Raw genomic sequence first — 22,500 nt, 5'->3', positions numbered from 1 at the left:
ATTAACGACCCCGTGACCCGGCCTAAATCTCAGCCACAGGACCATTCTGATGTGGGAATAAGAACTCTTGTCTTAAATCATGAATATTAAAGTGAGTCATCAGAGATCATCCGTTTCTGACTGTTTTCTGGGGACACTTTATTTTCTTTCATCCAAAAGCAATGACCTTAATCTCCTCCGCCTAAGTTCCAGCGTCAACGTCGATAATATATTTTTGAGGAGGGAAAAAGGGGTGGGGGGGGGGCATATGTAGAAAGTTTTTGTAAACCAGATTGGGCGTAATGTGACTTCAAACTGAGTGAGCGGATGATGACTTTCTTGACTTAGGAGCCTTTCACATCTCTGTCATCGAACTGGGACGCCTCGCCTCACATGGGAGAGGGGGGGGGGGTAAAGGGGGGGGGGGGCTGAGCGGGGAAGAGGGAGGGTCGTACTAAAGATTTACCAGCAGTTGTCGACCCGCAGCAATGGTGTGTTGTCTCTGAAGGTGTCACAGCGGATGTCAAATATAAAATAAAAATAAAAAAGAAGTTGAAATGATCGGAAATATAACGTTTTGGGTTCAAAACACTTTATAATATTAGATCTATTCTTCGAAATGAAACCTTGAATCTATTTGTAGTTTATATTGGTGAGAAGGAATACAGTTCCCATAGTTGTAAAATACGAAAACATTGTATTGATGCTATGCTTAAAGTTAATAAACGCAAGCATCCTTCTATAGAAGGAACCAAGTGTACGCCATTCAGCTCCTTATTATTGTTTTCAGGCTGCCTATTAGTGATAAGTTCTAACTAAATTTTGTCAATTGTTTTTAAACGTTAAAGGTTACACACAGTTTTGTGTGTTTGTATGTCTAATTTGGCTGAAGGATGTTGTGAGCATTTTATCTAACGCACAGCATTAATTTTCTGATATTTTGTGTTTTTGGTGGCTGCATCATGCCGACATACACCGTGGCACAACAAAACGCACATCCTGTAAAATGCTGTAACTCAGTAAATTATAAAAAGATACTTAAGTTTCATGTTTTGACTATACATTCCATTGTCTGAATTAATAGCCTATGACACAATACCGTTTTGAGACGACCCGTCACAAATGTGAACATTTTAAGAAAACTTGCTCGAGTGGCGTCAACCCGTGACGTGGATGTGTTGTTTATAAATATATGAAACATAAATGGAAGGTATTGACATCATCATCATTATTATTTTCTAATCTGTCAAAAATATTTCAACCCGTCTTTAATCTATTTTGAATGGCCTTCTAAAAGAGAGAAATACATTTTTATACTAATTCATATGTTTTGACAAATGTTTATTCTATGATTTCTTTCAATCTATTATTTTCAAAAACAACGATCTCTTATTTGTTTTTAGGAAAATATCTTTTACAGGATATGTCAACTTATTTCAGAGGCGGCACTTTAACCAGCCGTGCTAAGGAAAAAAACAAGATGTATTTAAAAATTTGACGGACGTGTTTTCTGGCTAGACTTCTTAATACGTTTGTTTTAAAAATCAAAACGATAGGGATTCTTCTTTTTAACAAAGATTTAGTCAAATTCCAAATGCTTAAGGCGACGTGTGCTTATTTGCAGGTCTGATTACCCAAATTGTTACGGGCCCATTGATATAATGGAAATACTCTCAAACCAACGTAAAAAAACGTGTCCATTAACCGCGTTAAAACAAACCCATAATTGCATTCGGTTAATAGACCTGTAAATACGTGCACGTCGGCTTAAGACCATCTCAAAGCTACATAGAAGCTTCCAAACTACAATGTCCCAGTGTCTACACCTTTCTTCTATAGATTTACGTGCAATTTAAGCTTCAGCACAACAGTTTAGGCTCAGACATTGTTTGCGTTAGCCGAGGATAACAATTGCCTGTTATCATTGGTCTGTTTACCGATTACAGAGAAAGACATCCCTGCGCGGAACGACAGTTCTGGCAACATTCCACCGGTGTTCATGTCACAACATGGACGTTTATTTACAAACTCTGTAAATAAAAAAAGCTTGTATAATCTCCCCCCCCCCCCTTTCTCCTTGTCTGTCTTACTGTCTGTCTGCCCTCTCTCTCTCTCTCTCTCTCTCTCTCTCTCTCTCTCTCTCTCTCTCTCTCTCTCTCAACTACTTCTTCTATTCTAATGGAAATCCTTAGTTTAAAGGACCTTAAACAATTCAAGCAATCCTATTTACTTAGTTTCCAGAAAACGACATTGCAGGATCGAATTTCATAGATGAAGGGGACACGATATTCCTGAAATGAAACGCCAAAGTATTTGCCAGAGGGCATCGACTGGACATTTAACACACGTGCACACACACACACATACACACACACACACACATATATATATATATACACACACAATTTCTCTTTCACTCTGTTTCTCTCTCTCTCTCTCTCTCCCTCTCTCTCTCTCTCTCTCTCTCTCTCTCTCTCTCTCATTCTTTCTCTGACGTCTTCGCATTGAAAAAAAAATAATCTAGAGCATCAAAACAATATAATCAACCTTATTCATTCATTTTGTCTCCAGAAATCGAAATTGAAGGATCAAATTTCATAGATGAAGGGGACAAGATATTACTCAAATGTAACGCAACAAGTAGGGAATATCCGCCAGATGAAATCGATTGGTTCCGGTAAGTAAAAAAAAGAGTTAAGCTTTTATATAGCGCAATATCCACTTACATGCACAAAGCGCTTTACAACGGGTCCCTGACCAGCAGCAACACATAACATGTAGAATGAGATATGACGCTTGTTAGGCGATACTACATTTTTTTCTGACAGAGACAACGCTGTTAATGGCCAGGTACTCATTTTACAACTGAGCACGATGAGAGAATGCGAGTAAAGAGCCTTTTCTAAGGACTCAACTAAACGCCGGGCGAGGATCGAACTCAGAACCTTCCGATTCAAAAGCGAGTGTCATACCGCAAGACCACAAGTCGCACACAAGACCACACGCCAATTTTAAAAATAAATCTCAGATAACTCATTAACTCTTCAATTTCATTACCAGTAAGCGTCGTGTGATAAAAATGATCTCATAATACTTGATAGCCAATAAAATGTGGCCAACAGCCTTAATGTTGGTGCCAAATACATGCTATATAGTTTTAATCAGTTAACTGACGTACTCAGGAAAGATACATATTTAAAAATTTGGCCAGAAAATTCGTCCTTTAAATATCGATCGATTTAAATGACTTTAGTCTTGGCAAAACTCTCAAACCTAGGACTTTGAGATGTCTCAGGTTTGAGAGTTTTTTTTTGGCAAGATGAAGGTCATTTAAATCCGTCGAAATTTGAAGGATTAAGTTTCTGGCCAAATTTTTCAAAATACGTGTCTGCCGCCCAGAGTACAGCAGTAAACTGGTTAATCCACAATCAGAAAAAATATGAAACCCTAAGATCATTTCGTCAAATGTCATTTGGTTCAAACCAAACTCTTTAAGTGCGTGTCAGTCGATGTAAACCATCTTTATACTACTGGCACTCTAACATTGCGGTTTCATTAAAGCCGTTTGTGGATTACACTCTTTTTTTTTTAAGCCACGAAACGCAAGAACCTGATGTTCTTATCAAGCATCGAATACGATGCGATGGGAAAACATAGTAGAAACCTTCTATAACATTAGAGATTTTTGCACAATTTTCTCGTCAGTTCTGGAAAGGACATGACAAGTAAATTCATAATACATTTAACTTATGAATCAAATGATTTAAAGTAGACATTCACAGCCATGAGGCCGATTGAGTCGGAGCTCCTTTTTTTTTTTTAGTGCGCAAAACAGATGATAACAATTGGTTTCTATCCTTTCGATAGAACGCTATTCTGTGAACTGAGGGGTAAGAAATATACTCGGCTGTATTCGCTCATTGTAATATCATTCGATCAAAAACTATAGGGCCATAAATTATATGCCCCCCAAAAAACCCCAAGCAAAACAAAAAACAATGGCATATTTATTAATCTCTTGTTATGCTAATATATAACTTTTAAACGGATAATCGTATAAATACCATTGATTTCAATTATTGGATAGTACTGCTTGCCGATTTTAAGCACCACAAACAAGTTGCCTAGCGATAGAAAACGATTATATTTTATCTTTCATATTCTCTAACAAATAAAAATGATTCCTTTTCTGTACTAAAATAATAACGAGCTATCTCTTATCAGACGTTAGAATCCCTGCAGACGTCTAGAATCTTGTACATATTCTAATTATATTCCCCCAAAAATGCAACGTGCCATTCTTTTTTTATTTTGATGAAGGGCGAATACAGTGAAGCTGAAAAATTTAATATTTCATATATAAAACTATGAATATAACACTTGTTAGGTGCGTTCTTAATGTGTATCAGATGTCCTGAGCAGGGTTTGCTGATAGATACTTATTTTAAAATTGAATATGTAGATTGCCAGATAAGTTTTTGATGATGATATTGATAATGGTAATAATAATAATGATGATGATGATGATGATGATGATGATGATGATGATGATGAGGATGATGATGATGATGATGGTGATGGGATAGTGTGTTACGACAGCAATATAACGGCTACCCATTAACCCTTTGACTGATGGATGGTCAGTTGTGGGTAGATTTGACATCGTGGGAAAGAAATGACCAGAAGTAATAAAATTTGGTATGACCATCCGCATTATAATCCAACGCCGTACCTTTTAGCCACTGGACCGCTCTACCCTACTTTGAAAAAAAAACAAACAAACAAACAAACAACACCAACATGTATGAAAATGTTGGATAGAAAAACTCTTCCTTCAAATATCGATCGATTAAAATGACTCTCATCTTAGCAAAAACTCTTAAGTCTGGGACTTCGCTGTCGGGTATGGCACATAATTAAAGATAAGACCTTTATAACTCACTGCGTCATACCGGAATTGTGTGCGAATGAACTCTAGATCTAGAGATCTAGATCTAGATGAAGAAAAATGAGTTGAAAATCAAAATAATCAAATTTATAAAATTTAAGTCTTTTGACGTTCTCTCTCTCTCTCTCTCTCTCTCTCTCTCTCTCTCTCTCTCTCTCTCTTTTTTTTCTCTCTCTCTCTCTTTCTCTCCATCCTCGCTCCCCCCCCCTCTCTCTCTCTTTCTTTCTCTCTCTCTCTCTCTCTTCATCCTCTCTCCCTATCTCTTTCTCTCTCTCCCCCTCTCTATCTCTTTGATAAAAGAGGTTTACTTATTCACTTAAAATTTACTCAATTTTAATATATATTAAAAATGTTATTTTAACTTAGAAAAAAAACCAACCCAGAAATAAAACGCCTGAGTGACTGAGTGGAATCGACGATACACTTTTATCACGAATTTGCGGTGGATATCTGCCGTACTCTAAAAACACATATTTGAATATTGGTCAGATAACTTCCAAGAAATTCCCAGGTCTGAGAGAAAGAAGAGCGTTATTTTAATCGATTGATATTTGTAATCTGGCCACGCATTTAAAGACCTGTTATTATGGCAATATATTTAGATAATGCCTTCGTCACATGGTCAATGAACTCGGTTCCGAAACACAATCTGTTCGTCGATATTTTAATTTCTCGCCAACTTGCGCACCCAACCAATGTCTGTAAACAAGGTGGTTATGACACCGTAACCTGGGAAAAACAAATATTTCAAGTTCTCGTCATTTATCACAGACTCACACCAACTGGATAGCAAAGAGTTAACGAGATCTCGGAAAATAAAAATCCATTGCTTTGAAACGAATATGGACAAATAGAACGCGTGCAGGAATGCCGGGAGTTTTGGAAAAAAAATGTTGAAACATTTTTATCATCTACAACTGTAAAGATGTGAACGAGTTGCACTTGAATTGAAACATACAATGAGGTTGACATTAAACTCTTGTATTTTGTTTCATACTTTTTTTTGCCATGTAACAGAAGTAAACGATGCAGAAAGTGGGCACTGATGAGATTGATGCCAGAACTCTCTCTAGCCGATGTGCTTATGTGGTTTTGTGGTATCACGACAGCAATATACCGGTATAACACTCGCTTTCGGATTGGAAATTGCTGGGTTCGAGCCTCGCTCGACGCATAGTTGACTCCTTGGAAAAGGCTCTCTACTCGAATTCTCTCACCGTATTTAGGCGTAAAATAAGCACCTCGTCGTTAACGGCATTATCTGTCTCTGTCGGAAAAAATGTAATATCGCCTAACAGTCGTCATGTCTCATTCTACTTGTTACATGTTGCTCTTGGTCAGGTTTTATTTTTGTTTTTGTTTTTAAATACACAATTACACATATTATCATCACCACGATGGGTACGGGTGCGAATGAATCGTTGTCCATAGTCAGTGACGTATATTGCTGTAAGAGTTCTTGTTCTTAAAAGCGACCATGTTGTAGCCACAACAACGGCAAGTAATAAGAAACATGACGCCTGTTAGGTGATATTGTATTTTGATTTCTGACACAAACACCGTTGTTTAAGGGCCAAGTTCTCGTTTTATACCCGAATACGGTGATAGAATAATATGAATTAAGAGCCTTTTCCAAGGATTCAACTATGCGCCACTCGGAGTGGGAATCGAACCTGTGTTATACCACAAGACCACATAGACCATAGAAAAAACCCAGAATATTATATAGTATTATCATTCCATACATAAATAGTAGGATAACGCCTACCGTTATATTTTTATTTACTGTTTTACTCTACGAATAAAGTGTTTATTGTTTACGAAATTTCTCTTTCCTTGTTTGCAGAAGCGGCAACGCACTGACGACAAATGCTGCCGAAGGATTGTTTATTGAAAAGCTCGTGACGCTCAAGACTAGAACGATCGTGAGCTATCTGGAAATTAAGCACGCCAAACTATCGGATCAGGGCACATACGTGTGCAGAACTAGCAACAGAGATGTGACCAGTATTCTTATCCACATTCTGAAAGGTAGGTGTATAGTACCATCATCGTCGTCGACGTCGTCGTCGTAATCATCATCATCATAACTATCCTCCTCCTCCTCCTCATCATCATCATGATCATCGTCGTCGTCGTCATCATCATCGTCATCGTCATTATCGTCATCGCCTTCGTTATCATTATCTCATAATCATCGTCGTAGTCCTACTTATCATAATCACCCTAATCATAATGATCCTCCTCCTCCTCCTTCTCTTCCTCCTCCTCCTCCTCCTCCTCCTCCTCCTCCTCCTCCTCATCATCATCATCATCATCATCATCATTATTCTAATCATCATCTTTTTACTTTTCCTCATCTTCCTGTCCAAAATCAAATTCATTTGAAAAACAAACCCAACTCACGAATACTTCTGATACACGGATGGTCACACCGGTCTACCTCCTTAAAAACTTCATCATTGCTTATCACCGTGTTAATAATATTATGTTAAAAGTGCCCCACCAAAATAAGATATGAGTATCCATACTTATCATCAAATTTTCATATTATAGTTTAATATTATAGGCACCGTGTTTGTATGAGAGTACTCACAGTATTATATTTCACTGCCTAGCTGGATACACATTCACACAGAAGTCGAGCGGAGTAAGATAAGAGTATACAGAATATTGTAATAATAATAATAATAATAATAATAATAATAATAATAATAATAATAATAATAATAATAATACTTTTAATGCTAAAAACGTATATAGCGCTATAACTCCCGAGACACCAGACTCTAAGCGCTTAAATCATCATTATTGCTCATTGGGAGATGAGTAAATAAAATAAAGTACACATCGTCAAAATGAAGAAATTATGAATTTCACTCATTATCAGTCTCTAACAAAGCTCAACCCGAGACTAAAATGATGTAGAAGAAACGAATGACATCAGACTGCTCTTTGTTATTGTTTTTACACAGCCAGTTTGGTGATTAGTTCTCACTAAATTATATCAATCAGACTATTATCGTTCAAGGTTATACGTAGTTTTGTGTGTAGGTACGTTATATACGGCTGGCAGCTGTTGTGAGTATTGTAATTAAACGCATAGCAACAACAATCGAGACCAGGAAGCAAGGGGTTAATTCCGAACGTGGATTTTCAATGTCAAGTTGGTAAGGATTAGTAAGAATGGCATTTGAATATTGATGGTACAATGTGTTAAGTAAAATGCACAATCGTTTATACCCGTCATATTATATCATTCATACAAATACACAAAACTGTGTATAAATAAACTTCACAGTTCATAAGTCTGTAAGAGTCAATAATTTAGTGAGAAGTAATCACCCAAATCTAAAGATAGAAGGAAAGCTGCGAAAACTTGATCCACATATTAGTTCTATTACCAATAAATATTATGAGCGAGACGATTATTAACGACTTGAACGTTCTGACGATAGAAACGCATCCCCTGCTATTAATATCCATTTTTGCTACTCCAGAAGTTTCACGTCACTGTTTTTCAGTCTCGGGCTCTACTGTTTAATAAGTTGAGATAAGAATTGGATTCAATAGTCTGATGTCACGTCCGCCTAGTAACAAGCAGCTTGGTTTTAAACAAAGAATATCAGTACTTATTGTTCTTCATGCTGGCTAGAACATTTTCACATGTCATGTGATCAGAATGTATAAAAGTCAAAACATGATCAGATTTTTAATGTTTTTCTCCTCTGGATATACTTTTATGCTTGTCGGAGAAGTATTTCATAACTGCGTCCACCATTGTTCCGATAGTTTAGAACCAGTTACTAAGTTACTACGCGTCATTACGAGGGAAGTGACGTCACGACCTATTATCCGTCGGCCCTGAACATCACTTACATTTGTACACGATTAATATACATTAGTAGGAATCTGATACATCGTCTTGGTATCCGATGTTTCTTCTACAAGTGGCTAACAAAATACGCATCTCTTTACGAAAACGTTTTGTCTAATATCACGGATAGTTGGAACGATTAATACAGCGGAAAACCCCGACCGACGTTTCGGGGAAACACGATATTACGTTCTTGGTGTTTGTACAAAGGTAACTGAGCTGTTACCAACTCTGCCGCCTTATTGTTGCAGCACTTCTAATATTAAAACAGACTTATTATGACATCAAGATTGGATAATTTAATAGCATTTGTTTTTCCATACTGAAATAAGAGGTTGGCGTTTCAATAACTCAATTCAGAGAACAATCGCCCTGCAAGCAAGAGGTCGACTTCGAACATAAAAAAAAGAAAAAAAAAAGAATTAATAATCCCCCCCCCCCAAAGAACAACAACAAAAAACCCATAAAAAAAATCAAAAACAAAAACAAAACAAACCAAACAAAGAAACTAAAACTAATCAAAAAAATAAATTAAGGAAAACAAAAACCAAAACATTGAAAAACAACAACACAAAAAAAAAAAAAACAAAACACACACACAAAAAATCCACCAAATTAAAACAAAACAAAGCAACAAAAATAGGAACGAAAGAACAAATGAAAAACAAACAAACATACAAACAAACCAAAGACAAACACAAAAATAAAACAAAAACCCCACCCCTCCTAATAAATATGTCAAGTACAAAAGTAGAAACAAACAAAATAAATATATTCCGTTTTTTCACCTAAAGGGATTCTTATTCTCTAGGAGTCTTGAAAAATCCCAGACATTAATCTCAATGAATCGCCAACGAAGTGACAAATAAGGGTAACAAAACGAGTTGTCGACAGCGGAGTGTGAACTTGGGTCTTTTGGGTTATAAGCCTGATCACTCGGCCATGCTGTCACGCAATCTCCCACTGTACTCCCCCACCCTCAAAATAAACACCCTATCCCGAACAGAGCAGCAAAAACAGCAACGAACTTTATTGCGTTGTATACATATTAAAGCTCATTGATTTGAAATACATTACAACAAACAAAGATTATTCTAATCTACAATGAATTAAATTAAAAAATGAATGGTTATAACTAAGGCTCGTATCAAAACTCCAGCTCCACCCTTGGAATTGATTATAAACAACGGACGAGACAGGTAAACAACTGGGTCCTATTTGGTTCCCTTGGTAAAGCGAGAAAAGAAGCCACATTTCATATTGTAGAACAATTATTAATTCCTTTCTGCACTCAGTGACACATCGATCGCCTGGTTATTTAACTTTAAGGTATGCATAGTTTAAAACACATTTTTTTCCATTTGGATATGGATTACGTTCAATTAAATCAGCGACAGGACGAGAAATTTTACTGTAGAGTACGGCTATGATTATTTGAGACGTCGGTTTATTGACACTAGCCGTATTATTGTTGACATTGTGATCCATCCGCCCGAGGGTCGACTTAGGGGTAATTATGCATATTTTCTAATAGAAAATTAAATAGCAGTCATGTTTTCCCCCGACTTCACGACACCTTCAGAATGTTAATTGAACTCTGACAAAAGAATTATTCTAAAGGCAAGAAAACTTCGAAGATGTCTAGGGTTTGAGACTTTTTTTTTGACAATTAAGACAATGTGGGGATCTTTATAGTCTGTTGATATTTGAAGTGAAATTTTTCTGATCAGAATGAAATTTTAAAAAAAGTATTTTTCCAATACGGTAGAGTAGACCATTGAATTTAGGCTATTTGTGAAGATAAATTGCGTTCTTTTATCAAGCCGTGAATTGAGTATGCTATTCTATTACAGCTAAGAACCGAATTAGACAATATTATGTTGTGATACATCAGCCGCCTGAGTACAATTTTGTTTTCCAGGGAAGGATGAACACCCTTGGTGTCCAGGTGCTCTGAAAGGGGCATACATTTAGGGAGATTAATTCACGAGCAAGATATATTTCATATAGCTAGCATGTTTTTCTAATTCGCCATTGTAAACAATTCTCAGGTGACATTATCATTTTTTTGTCAGCAATATAGACGTATTCACCTTAACACGAACTAAAATTCCTTACCGTTATACACTTAAGTTCCTTAATAATCTGATTATCCGCGGACAATAATGAATCCCAAAACCCTAATAGAGAAGGATAAAGCAAAAAACGTAAATTATATCTTTGGGAGAGAAAGAATTTACCCAGGTGCGCATTGGTAATAAAAGCGATCGTTTCAACTGAGTTCGATTTTAGCAGTAATTTGCAATAGGAACCCAGAGATAACCTCAACGTTCTTACTTATGCTCTAATCTTAATTGCACGAAAGAAGCGCCAATTCTGAAATAATTTTGTCAATATTTATCCAGTAAATAAACATATACGTCATCATCATCATCATCATCATCATCATCATCATCATCATCATCATCATCATCATCATCATCATCATCACCATCATCATCATCATCATCATCATCATCATCATCATCATCATCATCATCATCATCATCATCATCATCAATCATCATCATCAACCCATTTCTATCAAGTTAATTTCCTCCTTAACCAAAATACATTTTAAAATTAAAACTTTAAAGACCGTTTTCCCCATTGCAAACATTAATTATAATATTATGCCAATCCCTACCATATTCATTACACAAAATATGATTAACACTCCTAGTAAAACCGACCGTACGATGTGTTGACATAAACTCAAGTAAGATGACTGCCTGCCTTTCATAATACTTTGAATATAAGGGTCATTTGCCCCCCGGCTATCAAGATTTACTTGCTCACCATATTACCTTTTCTGGCCATTTTTCAACAAAACAAGTTTTAAAAAATTTTGGTCTGAAAACTTTTACTTTAAATAATTATCGATTAAGATAACCCCCAAATTGTCAGACGGTCTCAAACCTGCAACTCCTCGACTTTGAAAAAGTCGAGGTACCAGACCATAAGCATGGGGTTTCCAATAGTTCAGTTGGTAGAGCTCTCGCTTCAGACGCATAGGGACCAATATCGATCTCAGGTGTGGTCGATTTTTTTATGATCCCCTGTAAGCCCAGTAGTGATTGGGTAGCTGGGGCTGTTATATCGGGCGGAAAGTACTTTGCGATAGACTAACGCTATAGAAACTGGGAATAACTCTGGCTCCATGGACCTACTGGCCCTGAAGGACAATATACCGATACCTTAAACAACCAATATTTGGAGTAAACGTTGTCTGGTTAAACTGACACAACTGTGTTTCATTCCACCCCTCTCCCTAAATAGAAGCGCGTAATGATATCATGTTTACAACAATAATTTGTGACGTCTGATTATAAATCGTTGAACTTCACTAAAATTCAGATTATTTAAAAAGAATCGTCATTTAAATGTTTTTGAAGATGTCTTTTATTCAAAGATGAGGAAATAGGAATCAATTGAGGGGTAGTATAAATGAATGATTTCTTACACTCTTGCATTTTGGAATTCGAACTTTGTTCCCAACGCGCACTAGCAAGCTCGTGCATCGGTTGGGAATACGTCCGGAATTCCAAAAAGCAAGAGTGTAAGAATCGTATATCGTCAGATAAAGAACTAAACAAGTTCTTTATCTTACACCGGTGCCTGCTCCTTAATTTCTTAAGTTGTGTTTTGTCAGTTCAGGACAAAAAAATGATATGCTTTATAATGATTTGATTAATTCAATGATCGCTTGTTTAACTTCCAATACGTATGGAAGCCGATGGAAGTTTGGTTATGATAATATAGGGGTTTTTACCTTCTGATTTACATAATTTGTCAAAACTACCTTCGCTTTGAACTGTTTGATTGCATGATTGATGATGGCGATGTTTGTCATGTCATGTTTGGGCGGATGCGTTTGTACTTGGTGCACGAAGTCTTTTATAACCAAAAGGCCCATGGAGCCGAAGTATTCCGGTTTCTATAGTGTGAAATGGACAATACCAGGTGTTTGTTACCCTTCGGATAGGACGCTAGTCTATCACAATATACTTTCTCACCAGATGGTAGAGAGTCATGTACACGATCACTGCTAGGTGGACAGGGAGGTTAGGAAAAACATCTTGACTTCATCCGGTATCGAACTTGGTCCCTTTGCGTGTGAATCGTGCTCTACCAACTGAGCTATCGTCCCCCCCCCCTTTCCGGGGCTATTGGACCCCGTGAGTGGGGTGTACAGTGTAACTAATTAGGTCTGAAATGTATTTTCGATTACAAACAGAAACTTTGGATGATAGAAAATAAATATTTAATTTGAATTTACAGTACCAATTATTAGGTTATGATATTGCTAAATGAGGAAGGGCGAGTAAAATCAAAAATGTGACGAGACGGGAATGTAGAAATAAACAATGATCTCTATTATGTTGATAATGTTGATGATTACAATGACTGTGATGGAAATAGTATACGATTGGGATGATAATGGTAATGATTTTGATGATGATGATGATGATGATGATGATGATGATGATGATAATGATGATGATGAAGATGATGATGATGATGACGACGACGACGATGCTGATTTTGATGGTGATGTGGATGTTTTGAGGAGACGATGGTAGATTATAGACAACAACAAGAAACAGGAAGCAGCGTATAATGTATGACATTATTCTCAGGGGTCTCCCCGTTCCATTACAGACCGACACGCTAGTTGGGCAGGACTAATATTATGTTCACACTAGGTGATCACCATTGGAATAGAACCACCATTCGCGGTAAATGGGCATTATCTTCACAGTGTCCTTTCAAGTTTTTTGATGTTTTAGTACTCCACTTGCACACTTGCAACGTAAAATCTATAGTTTGCTGTGTACTGAAAATAAAGTATATATAGAAGTATTAGTAAAAACTATATATATATATATATATATATATATATATATATATATATATATATATATATATATATATATATATATATATACATATAGACATATATATATATATATATCATATAATAATATATATATATATATATATATATATATATATATATATATATATATATATATAACAGTGCGATAAAAAGTAACCTTTCAAACACATGATCCTCTTTCACAATATTATAGGAACACATTTATGAAATGATTGCATTTATGAATAAATATAGATTGGTGGGTTGACCAGGTGGAACAGCACGCATTTAACACATAGAACGAGAAAACTGCGTGTTATCAGCCAGTGCCATCTTTGGACAAAGCACTTCTGCTTTTCACTAGGAGAACCTCCCAATTTATTGTCCATCACCGATACCACAGGAAAATATATTGAAGTAAATTTATATTGCAGAGGACATGCCAGTAAGTTGTCTAAATGCGGCCCCGAACCCTAAGAAACAACGCCTTAACTCAACACTCCAGCCACCCACACTAAGTGCACAAATAACTCTAATTAACCTTATTGTGAATGTTACTAGAATGAGCTCGGTTTTTACTATTCTAATTAGTCAAATTCTCTAGAGTTTCTTCCTCAAAAACTTACATGGTTCCGATTATACATCACTATTATGGACTTTTTTTGTTTTGTAGTATTTGCTTTCGAAGTAGTGAACAAACCCTTTTAAGGAGGGGGAGAGGATTTGTAACTATTTTGAATGTTGCACAGACGGCAAAGGTTACGGTCTACTTCAATAAATCATTATCCAATTAGAAAATAGATAAAAGTTCTTATTACCTATTTTAATAACGGTTCAGCTCATATTCAAATTCGTTCACTGCGACTGAAAAAAGTACACCTGAGTATAGAGATGTTCGGATTATGGAGACGTGACTGTATTTTCCATCCTGTTCTCTTTGTATTTTGTGGTTCTCTATTTAACGAAAAGATAATGTTAATATTGGAACTTGGCCGCATCCTTTCTACTAATGACTTGGATGAATGTGGGAGGCCGTTCTTGTTTTCTGGATTATTCATTACTAGAAGTTGGGTTGAAAACCACATTGAATGGGGAAAGTAATAAAGTTCAAAGAAGTTTGCTTATAGCCCGCTGGTTTGTCATTTACTGTGTCACAGCAGTCAATAAACAGCTCGTTTTGGCCGTAATTCTGGATAGGAATATTGGAATGTTGGATGGAGCATCAGTCCCTTCTTAAATCCGTTTTTAGAACAATATATGAACAAATAATAAATTGTATGAATTTGGAACAACGTAACAATGTAAATTGTAGGGCAAAATTATATTGAACAAATTTATGGGGAAACGATCACATTTCCTCCACTTTCCTGACACCCACTCTTTCCAGTTATCTCTTTATCTATATCTCTATCTTAACCAACCCTCACTTTGTATGTTATAATACCATGCCTTTCCTTCTCTATCAATTACCTCTATAATTATATCAGTTCCACTCTACACCCTTATATTTACTTTCTCCACAAGCAAGCGTCGATATTCATCCATTACTCTATAACCTGGACATTTTAATTGGCTTCTGTCGGTACAGCTAGATTGTCATTCAAAGTCCATTGAGTCTCCGCAACTTTTCAACAGACGACATGACCAAGTGGATAAGGCGCTGCTTTTCCACCCGAAAAATTCCAGTTTCGAGTCCCGCTGTCGACATCTCGCTCTTTTTCTTGAGCAAGAGACTTAGCTCCTATTGCTCACATTGAGGCACTGTACTGCGGCTGACGCCTGGGTTTTATCGAACCTTTCTCGAGATTGACTCTTGAATTTTTTAAAATAATGACCAATAATGAGAATTTTATATAATTCATTCTTTGTTATTTAATCGTTTGAAAATTGATAGATAAACGATTTGCTTGCCATCCGGTCCTTTGATGAAAATCAATGACTGAATACATTTTATCATTAAGGTCAGAAACTTTAACTTCACATACTGATAAATTACGATAACCCCCTTTTTTCTTAAGTATTTAGAAGTCTCGGTTTAAGACATTCTGACAAGGTACAGATCCTTAATATTAATATTACGAACTACGGGTGTTTTAGTCAAACGAAAATGATATTTTTCCCTTGCCAAGCAGTGAAAGTCAAATGTGATTAAAACTATAAAAAGGTCAACATTCAACATAAGGTGTATTGTCCGGAAAAGTCTTAATTCTGCATTTTTCAAAATACAACTTATAAATCAAGATAAAGTTTAGAATATTCCGATGTGTAACCTTTTTAATAACTATTTTTAAAAAACCAAAACCAAAAAACAAACAAACAAACCAAACAACCAAAAAAAAACCCCCAAAAAGCAACAACAAAACAAAACACCTCCGCACCTCCGAAAGCAAACATATGAACAAAGAAAACAGCCCCCTCCTCCACCCCCTAAAAAAATAAAAAAATAAAAAACAACCAACAAACAAAAACAAAAACAAACAAGCAAACTGGTGAAGATTTCATATCTCTCTCATCCGCTCCATCGTTAAACTATGCCATGTATCCCTCAAATCTAATGGATTGAAGAAGCAGATTTCGGAGGTCACGTAGCAAATTTGCAAATAACATCGAGCCCACATTTTTGTACTTTATCACCCAATGACATTTTCCGAAAACTTTCGCAACTTCCAGTTATGCAACAGAAACATGTTAATTACGGGAAAAAATAGGGGAGAGGGGACCCCAGTAATGTTGTTGAGATGTAAACTTAACTGCGTAAAAGTACGTAATTCGATGATCATCGTTTATTAAGTTTAGATCTTAGACCTGTATTTCAATTGAACAATAGTTCACTATGGATTAGCAGTATTCAAATATGAGACAAATACTTGCTTAAGCAGTGTCACAACTTGGAATCCAGATATTATGCAGTTTTACGTCGACAAGACGTTTTTCAAAATCTTTAAAGAGGGTTGTTCAACTTCGATACGTGTCCATTCTTTAATTTTCAAATCCGTAGAAACTCTGTCCACACCTGTTCAAGAACTAAAATGAATTGTCAACGTCATTAATAACAGTGTTGATAATTGGATTCAATAGTCTGATGTCACGTCGCAAAGGCGGCCATCGTCGTCCTGAACAAAGATAATCGGTACTTTTTATTCTTCATGCTGGCTAGAACTTTTCATTTCTCTCGAGTTAGAGTGTTAAAAAGCAAGTTTTGTGTTGGACAGGTTTAGCATTTCGGGAGAAAAATACTGAATATAGTGGATAAGGAGAGAGTTAAAGTTTAAATCAAAATTATCAGACTTAGGAAATTCAATGTTTTTTAAGTTTAAGAAAAAAACAAACGCTAATTTTCCATGATGACAGTAATGTTGTCTTCGATAAAGTTCCAGTTTGAGAATTTTCGCCAAGTTGAGGGTCATTTAAATCGATCGATCTTTGAAGGACGAGTTTTCTGACCAAATTTTTAAATACGATTTTTTTTTTCGGAGTACGGCAGTTAACTGGGCAAAACCTTCTATTTGAAAAGTACGTTGTATCCTCCTGACTCGTATCGTTATAGTATTTAAGAATAACCAGAAATGCAGTGAGCATAGACGTGCCAGAAAACAACAGAGAATAAAAACGTTTGCGGTGATCAGAATTGAACCCGAGACCCGACTTTTATGCCCACCCTTCGCCTGACCAGGTCTTTGATTCAACTCACATCGCTTATGAAGTCCTTATTCTCTATTGCCCTCTTTCACTCCACTGCTCACTTCATATCGTGTTATTATCAACATTCCATTCACTTTTCTGAATCAACATTCAGCCCGAGGAATGTACACCCACTATTTATCTGCATTGTGTAAGTCTTATGTCCATATGGGATCATTAAACTGACTGTCAACGTGTCATGTTTCTCAAAACATTGAAATGAAAACCACAAGTGACTGGTGACTAAGATGGAAATGATCCGCCTACATGTCTAGCTCTTTACTATTCTGCAATGACAAAACATGTCTGTGACCCATCGTCCCTAAAAGTCGAGATGGATCGGAACGTAGTCTACGTTAACTTGTAGCCTGATACACGGGCCCGCTTGGACTTATAATTTGACGTTATTGTTTTATGTGTGCGCCTCTTGAATTGCCATTTATTAATGGGCATGATCTATATTACATTTCCATGTGCTTGAAGTCATTGGTCCCATTGGAATATGTGCTCAAAGTGACCCACATAGTGAAAAGTATTCACAGTTTTTGAAATATCTAACATCACGTTTGGTCATTTTCTTCAGCTTGAAAGTATTCACAGTTTTTGAAATATCTAACATCACGTTTGGTCATTTTCTTCAGCTTGACAATATGGGTATGTTTACAACTTTCATAAACAAAGCAGTGTGTTAACATTTGTTCAGAAATGTCCAATCGTTGGACAGCAAAAATTCACGTGGTTGATGACTCGGTTGGACAAAAACATGAATATAGATCGCTGCCATTGTCCCATTGTCCTCGAAGAACCAAATTATCCCATCAGTTGAATTACTGAATCCACTCACAATTTGCTTTCTTTTGGTGGTCTGACCGTGTATAGAAGGAACGGAACTGACGTCAATCAGCTCTTTGTTATTATTCTCTTGGTCAGCGATTTTTGTGAACACTTCTCACTAAATTGTCTTAATCAGACGTTTAAGGTTACACACAGTATTGTGTGTTGGTATGTTATAGCCGGCTGCTGGATGTTGTGAGTTAAAAAAAAACCCTAAACGTATAGTATCAATATTTTGACATCTTTTTTATGTTTGTGCAGCTGACAACCAGTCACTACTTAATAATCTACAATTGGATTCAGTAGTCTGATGTCACGCCACCCGGCAACGGCGGCCATCTTAGTTCTAAACAAAGAAAATCATTACTTTTCATTCTTCATGCTGGCTAGAACTTTTCATATGCCTTGTGATCAGAATGTGTAAAAGTCAAAACATGATAACATTTATGTTTTTTTTTCTTCCGCTGGATACCCTTTTATGCTTGCCCGGGTAATATTTCATACGGCATCCGCCATTGTTCCGATAGTTTAGAGCCAGTGTTACTAAGTTACCATGCGTCATTAGGAAGGCAGTGACGTTACGACTGTTGAATCGTATTGGATCTCACAAAGATAAATCTTCAAACTTTCCTCCGCCCATGTTTAATTCATCAACACCCCCCCCCCCCCCTCCATCCCCAAAACCCATCGCCCCCACCCTCCAAACACACCCCCCCCCCCCAAAAAAAAAACCCAACAAAACAAACAAATACAAAGAGACCAAAAGAATGTTGACGCGACTGAAAATTAATGTCTGAGGATTTTTATTCAATCCTAAGCCATAAAACCATTCTCTCATCAACTCCCGGATTTAATTAGAGAACATGATCTCACCAGCATTGCTTAATCCCCGTTAAACGAAAAGATGGCATTTACAGGAAACTGTAAACAATGGGTGAAAGGAAATATCTATACTTATTGTCCAGAAATAATTCCGTTTTATGGCATCGTGAAAGGTTCTTAAAATTTTCAATTTCCTGCATGAAGTTTTATTCTTCCATGTTCGTAGAAATGTGATACTTGTCTATTATTGTTTTCTGTTATAAGGATGGAGTTATCTACTCATTAACTTTCTGACACAAGCCAAAATTCTTTCCTTTCAATTTGGCGGAAAATATTTTATTTCTTATTTAATCGATCGATGATGGTGACATGCAGCTTTCGTTTTATTTCTTCAAAAAATCTTAAACCTGGGACTTCAAATAAGAAACCTAGTTTTTAATGAATTAGGCTTGAGACTTTTCAACAAGTTAGAATAATTTTTCTTCTAAGCAGAGGTTGCAAATGTTAGATGAGGCGGAATACGACTGAGCTGTAGAGGTGGTTTTCCATGTAATGCTGTGTTTTATGTTTTTATTCTTTGATGTTTCAAATGTGTACGCGTAATGTAGTAGAGTGTCGTTTGTGTATGTTTTTGAAGGAAGATTTATGTAGGTTGTATCTGGTTTTGAATGAATACTCTGTGAGGCCTATGATTGTTTCTTGTTTTGATCTGTCTGAGCTTGTAACTGTGGCTTGTTAAATAACTTGTTGTGTTCGGCAAGTGCCGTTTAGTGGGCATGTTGCCTGGATCCTGCAGTTGCATTTTTCACTAGGTTGTTGTTTATGCGGGCTAAGACAGTTTTCGTTTGTAGTAGGATGAAATGATATTTTGTATTTTTGACATGCAGATGTATCCTATTTTAATGGCGTTTTTGTTCATGATGGGGTATATATATATATATATATATATATATATATATATATATATATATATATATATATATATATATATATATATATATATATGTGTGTGTGTGTGTGTGTGTGTGTGTGTGTGACGGTTTACTTAAAGTTGAGTTATGTATTTTCGTTCATTAAAAAGGATGAACTTCATATATTCATGTTCATCCAATATCCACATTTCGCTTATTTTTGTAAGTAGGTAATCTGTCTCTTCTCTTGTTGACGTTCCATTTGCCGGGTCAAAAGAGATCAATCTTTCCATTGTATGCTAATAAGTGAACAGATTTAGTGTCCAAAGAGTTCCATCTTTCCCTTGTCTAATAAATAAGTGAACCGATATGATGACCAAAGAGATCCAGCTTTCCATTGTATAGTAAATAAGTGAACAGATTTAATGTCCACAGAGATTTGTGTTTTCAATCTATACTAAGTGGACCCACAGATTTGCTATGAAGAGTAAAGGATGGTCCGAAACGAAATTGCGCTCGCTCATTCATGATGAGAATTAAGATCGTTTATCTCACTCCACTCCTCCTACTTTGCGCAATTTAGTTTTCAAACATAAGTTTCCCCTCTAACTTAAGGTTTTACACCAATACGTTTTATTTCCATATTCGTTATATACCAAATCTTTAAACCATGGAATCGCACAATATTCTTGCATGCACATGTCTACTAACAAATGCACGACTATGATATTATGAACACATAGCATCCGTCATCGACCTTAATAATTCCGCTCAGATGACCAGGTATACACGCTTGGCACCATTTCAATTGCATTGTGAGACCGTATGTGATAATTAAGTTGCTTTATTTTTTTTTGCAATGCAGGTAAATTATACAGAATGAACAAATATTATTTTTTGCCCCATATGAGTTTTTTTTTTTTAACAGGCATCCAATCTCTTTACATCTGCTATGCTGCTAAAGGCAGAGAATTTAGCTGTAAATATTCATATAAGTTGCTCTTTTCTGAATAGTACAAAACCATACCATCTATATTTCCCACGTTGCATCTCTCACTTGCTATCATCATCACCACAACCATCATCGTCACCACCGCCACTAAATTCACCACTGCAACATCAACCACCACCACTACTAGTACTGCTACCAACACCATCCCCACTCAATCCGCAACCCCCCCCCCCCCCGCCAAAAAAAAAAAAGAAAGAAAAAAAAAGAAGAATTAAAACAAACCCACCACCACTGCCATCAACTCTACGGACGACGAACCGTGTATACACAATTTTTCAGTCCCAATTGTCTTGGTTTTAGAATTTTTGAGACATTTCATTGTCAGTACGTATTAAAACTATGATTTATTATTTCAAAAAAGTAAAGTGAATGAATTGAAGTATCTACTATTCCTGAAATATGATTTCCATTCGGATGTATTATTATGATAAAGGGCTAAATGGATCAGGCGTTGCACAATAAAATTGGAACCCTGGGGTTAGAGCGATGACTACGGTTAGAGACCCATTGTTGGCCTATAATATCATAATATTCCTGTTTGCCAAAATATTAACCCTAAATTAGCTTACTAATACAACATGAGTAATTTTTGTCAACACCACGCGTTTGTAGGAGATATTGTTTACATATTCACTCTACATTTTTATACCGGTCAATAATTGGTGCATACATATTTTCTTCGAGGACTGTACCGCCGTCTTACTTAAACCAGCTAACTGCCGTGCTCCGGAAAACATGTATTTAAAACTTTGGCCAGAAATATCAATGACCCTTTCTCGGCAAAACAAAAAACAAAAAAAAAAAAAAAAACAACAAAAGAAAACGCTGAAACCTGGGACTTCGCACGAAGTCCGAGGTTTGAGCGTTTTTGCTAAGATGAGAGTCATTTAAGTCGATCGAATTTTGAAGAACGACTTTTCTGGCCAAATTTATAAATACATGTTTTTCATAGTATAGTTGGATGTTACAGCTATTTATAACACTATCCCATCTTTCACCATCCCTATTCTTCCTGACCTTTACAGCCAATGACGATGGTTTTATGTACAGGTCACAAACACTTTCCACCTGCACTGTTTCTATTTAATAAGAGGCATTTGGGTCCCTCAGAAGAATTCTCAATTCACACCTAAAATGGTCCAAATATGGTAGAAAACATAACAATATAAGTTAGATATATACTTCGACAAAATAGTTGTAATGAAATATCAGCCAATACAGCAACGAAGTTCAAGTAACAGTTGACATAAGAATTGCTCTTATGTCGAAAATCAGGAAGTTCAATGTCTAGGAAGAATACGTTGGCTTATTAAAATATATCTCTAGTAACTTTGGTTCTATAACAAACACCGCTTTTCATATCTTCATTATGTATATTGTTGTTACAGTTAAATTATTTAGAGCTGAAAATAATTCTGTTTTATTCGTTGGCCTTCTTTAAACTTACTCGATTCAAAAACTATCCACCATCTATTATCTTTATTCATTAATTTTTTCATTGCATTTTAAAAAATCAAG

General features: G+C 36.2%; 1 protein-coding gene across 1 annotated transcript in view; it reads left to right on the top strand.

The window, feature by feature from the left end:
- The window catches only part of LOC144965364 (lachesin-like), a 237,110-nt gene that overhangs the window by 203,049 nt on the left and 11,561 nt on the right, over positions 1–22,500 (top strand). The window contains exons 6-7 of the mRNA XM_078900618.1: positions 2,551–2,656; positions 6,774–6,958. Of these exons, the coding sequence (XP_078756744.1) occupies positions 2,551–2,656; positions 6,774–6,958 (291 nt within the window). The remainder of the gene's footprint in view (positions 1–2,550; positions 2,657–6,773; positions 6,959–22,500) is intronic.

This window comes from Berghia stephanieae, chromosome 2, assembly GCF_034508935.2.
Source record: "Berghia stephanieae isolate SIO BIC M18660-M18661 chromosome 2, UCSD_Bste_1.3, whole genome shotgun sequence".
Lineage (NCBI taxonomy): Eukaryota > Metazoa > Mollusca > Gastropoda > Nudibranchia > Aeolidiidae > Berghia > Berghia stephanieae.
This window is presented reverse-complemented; position numbering and strand designations above follow the sequence as displayed.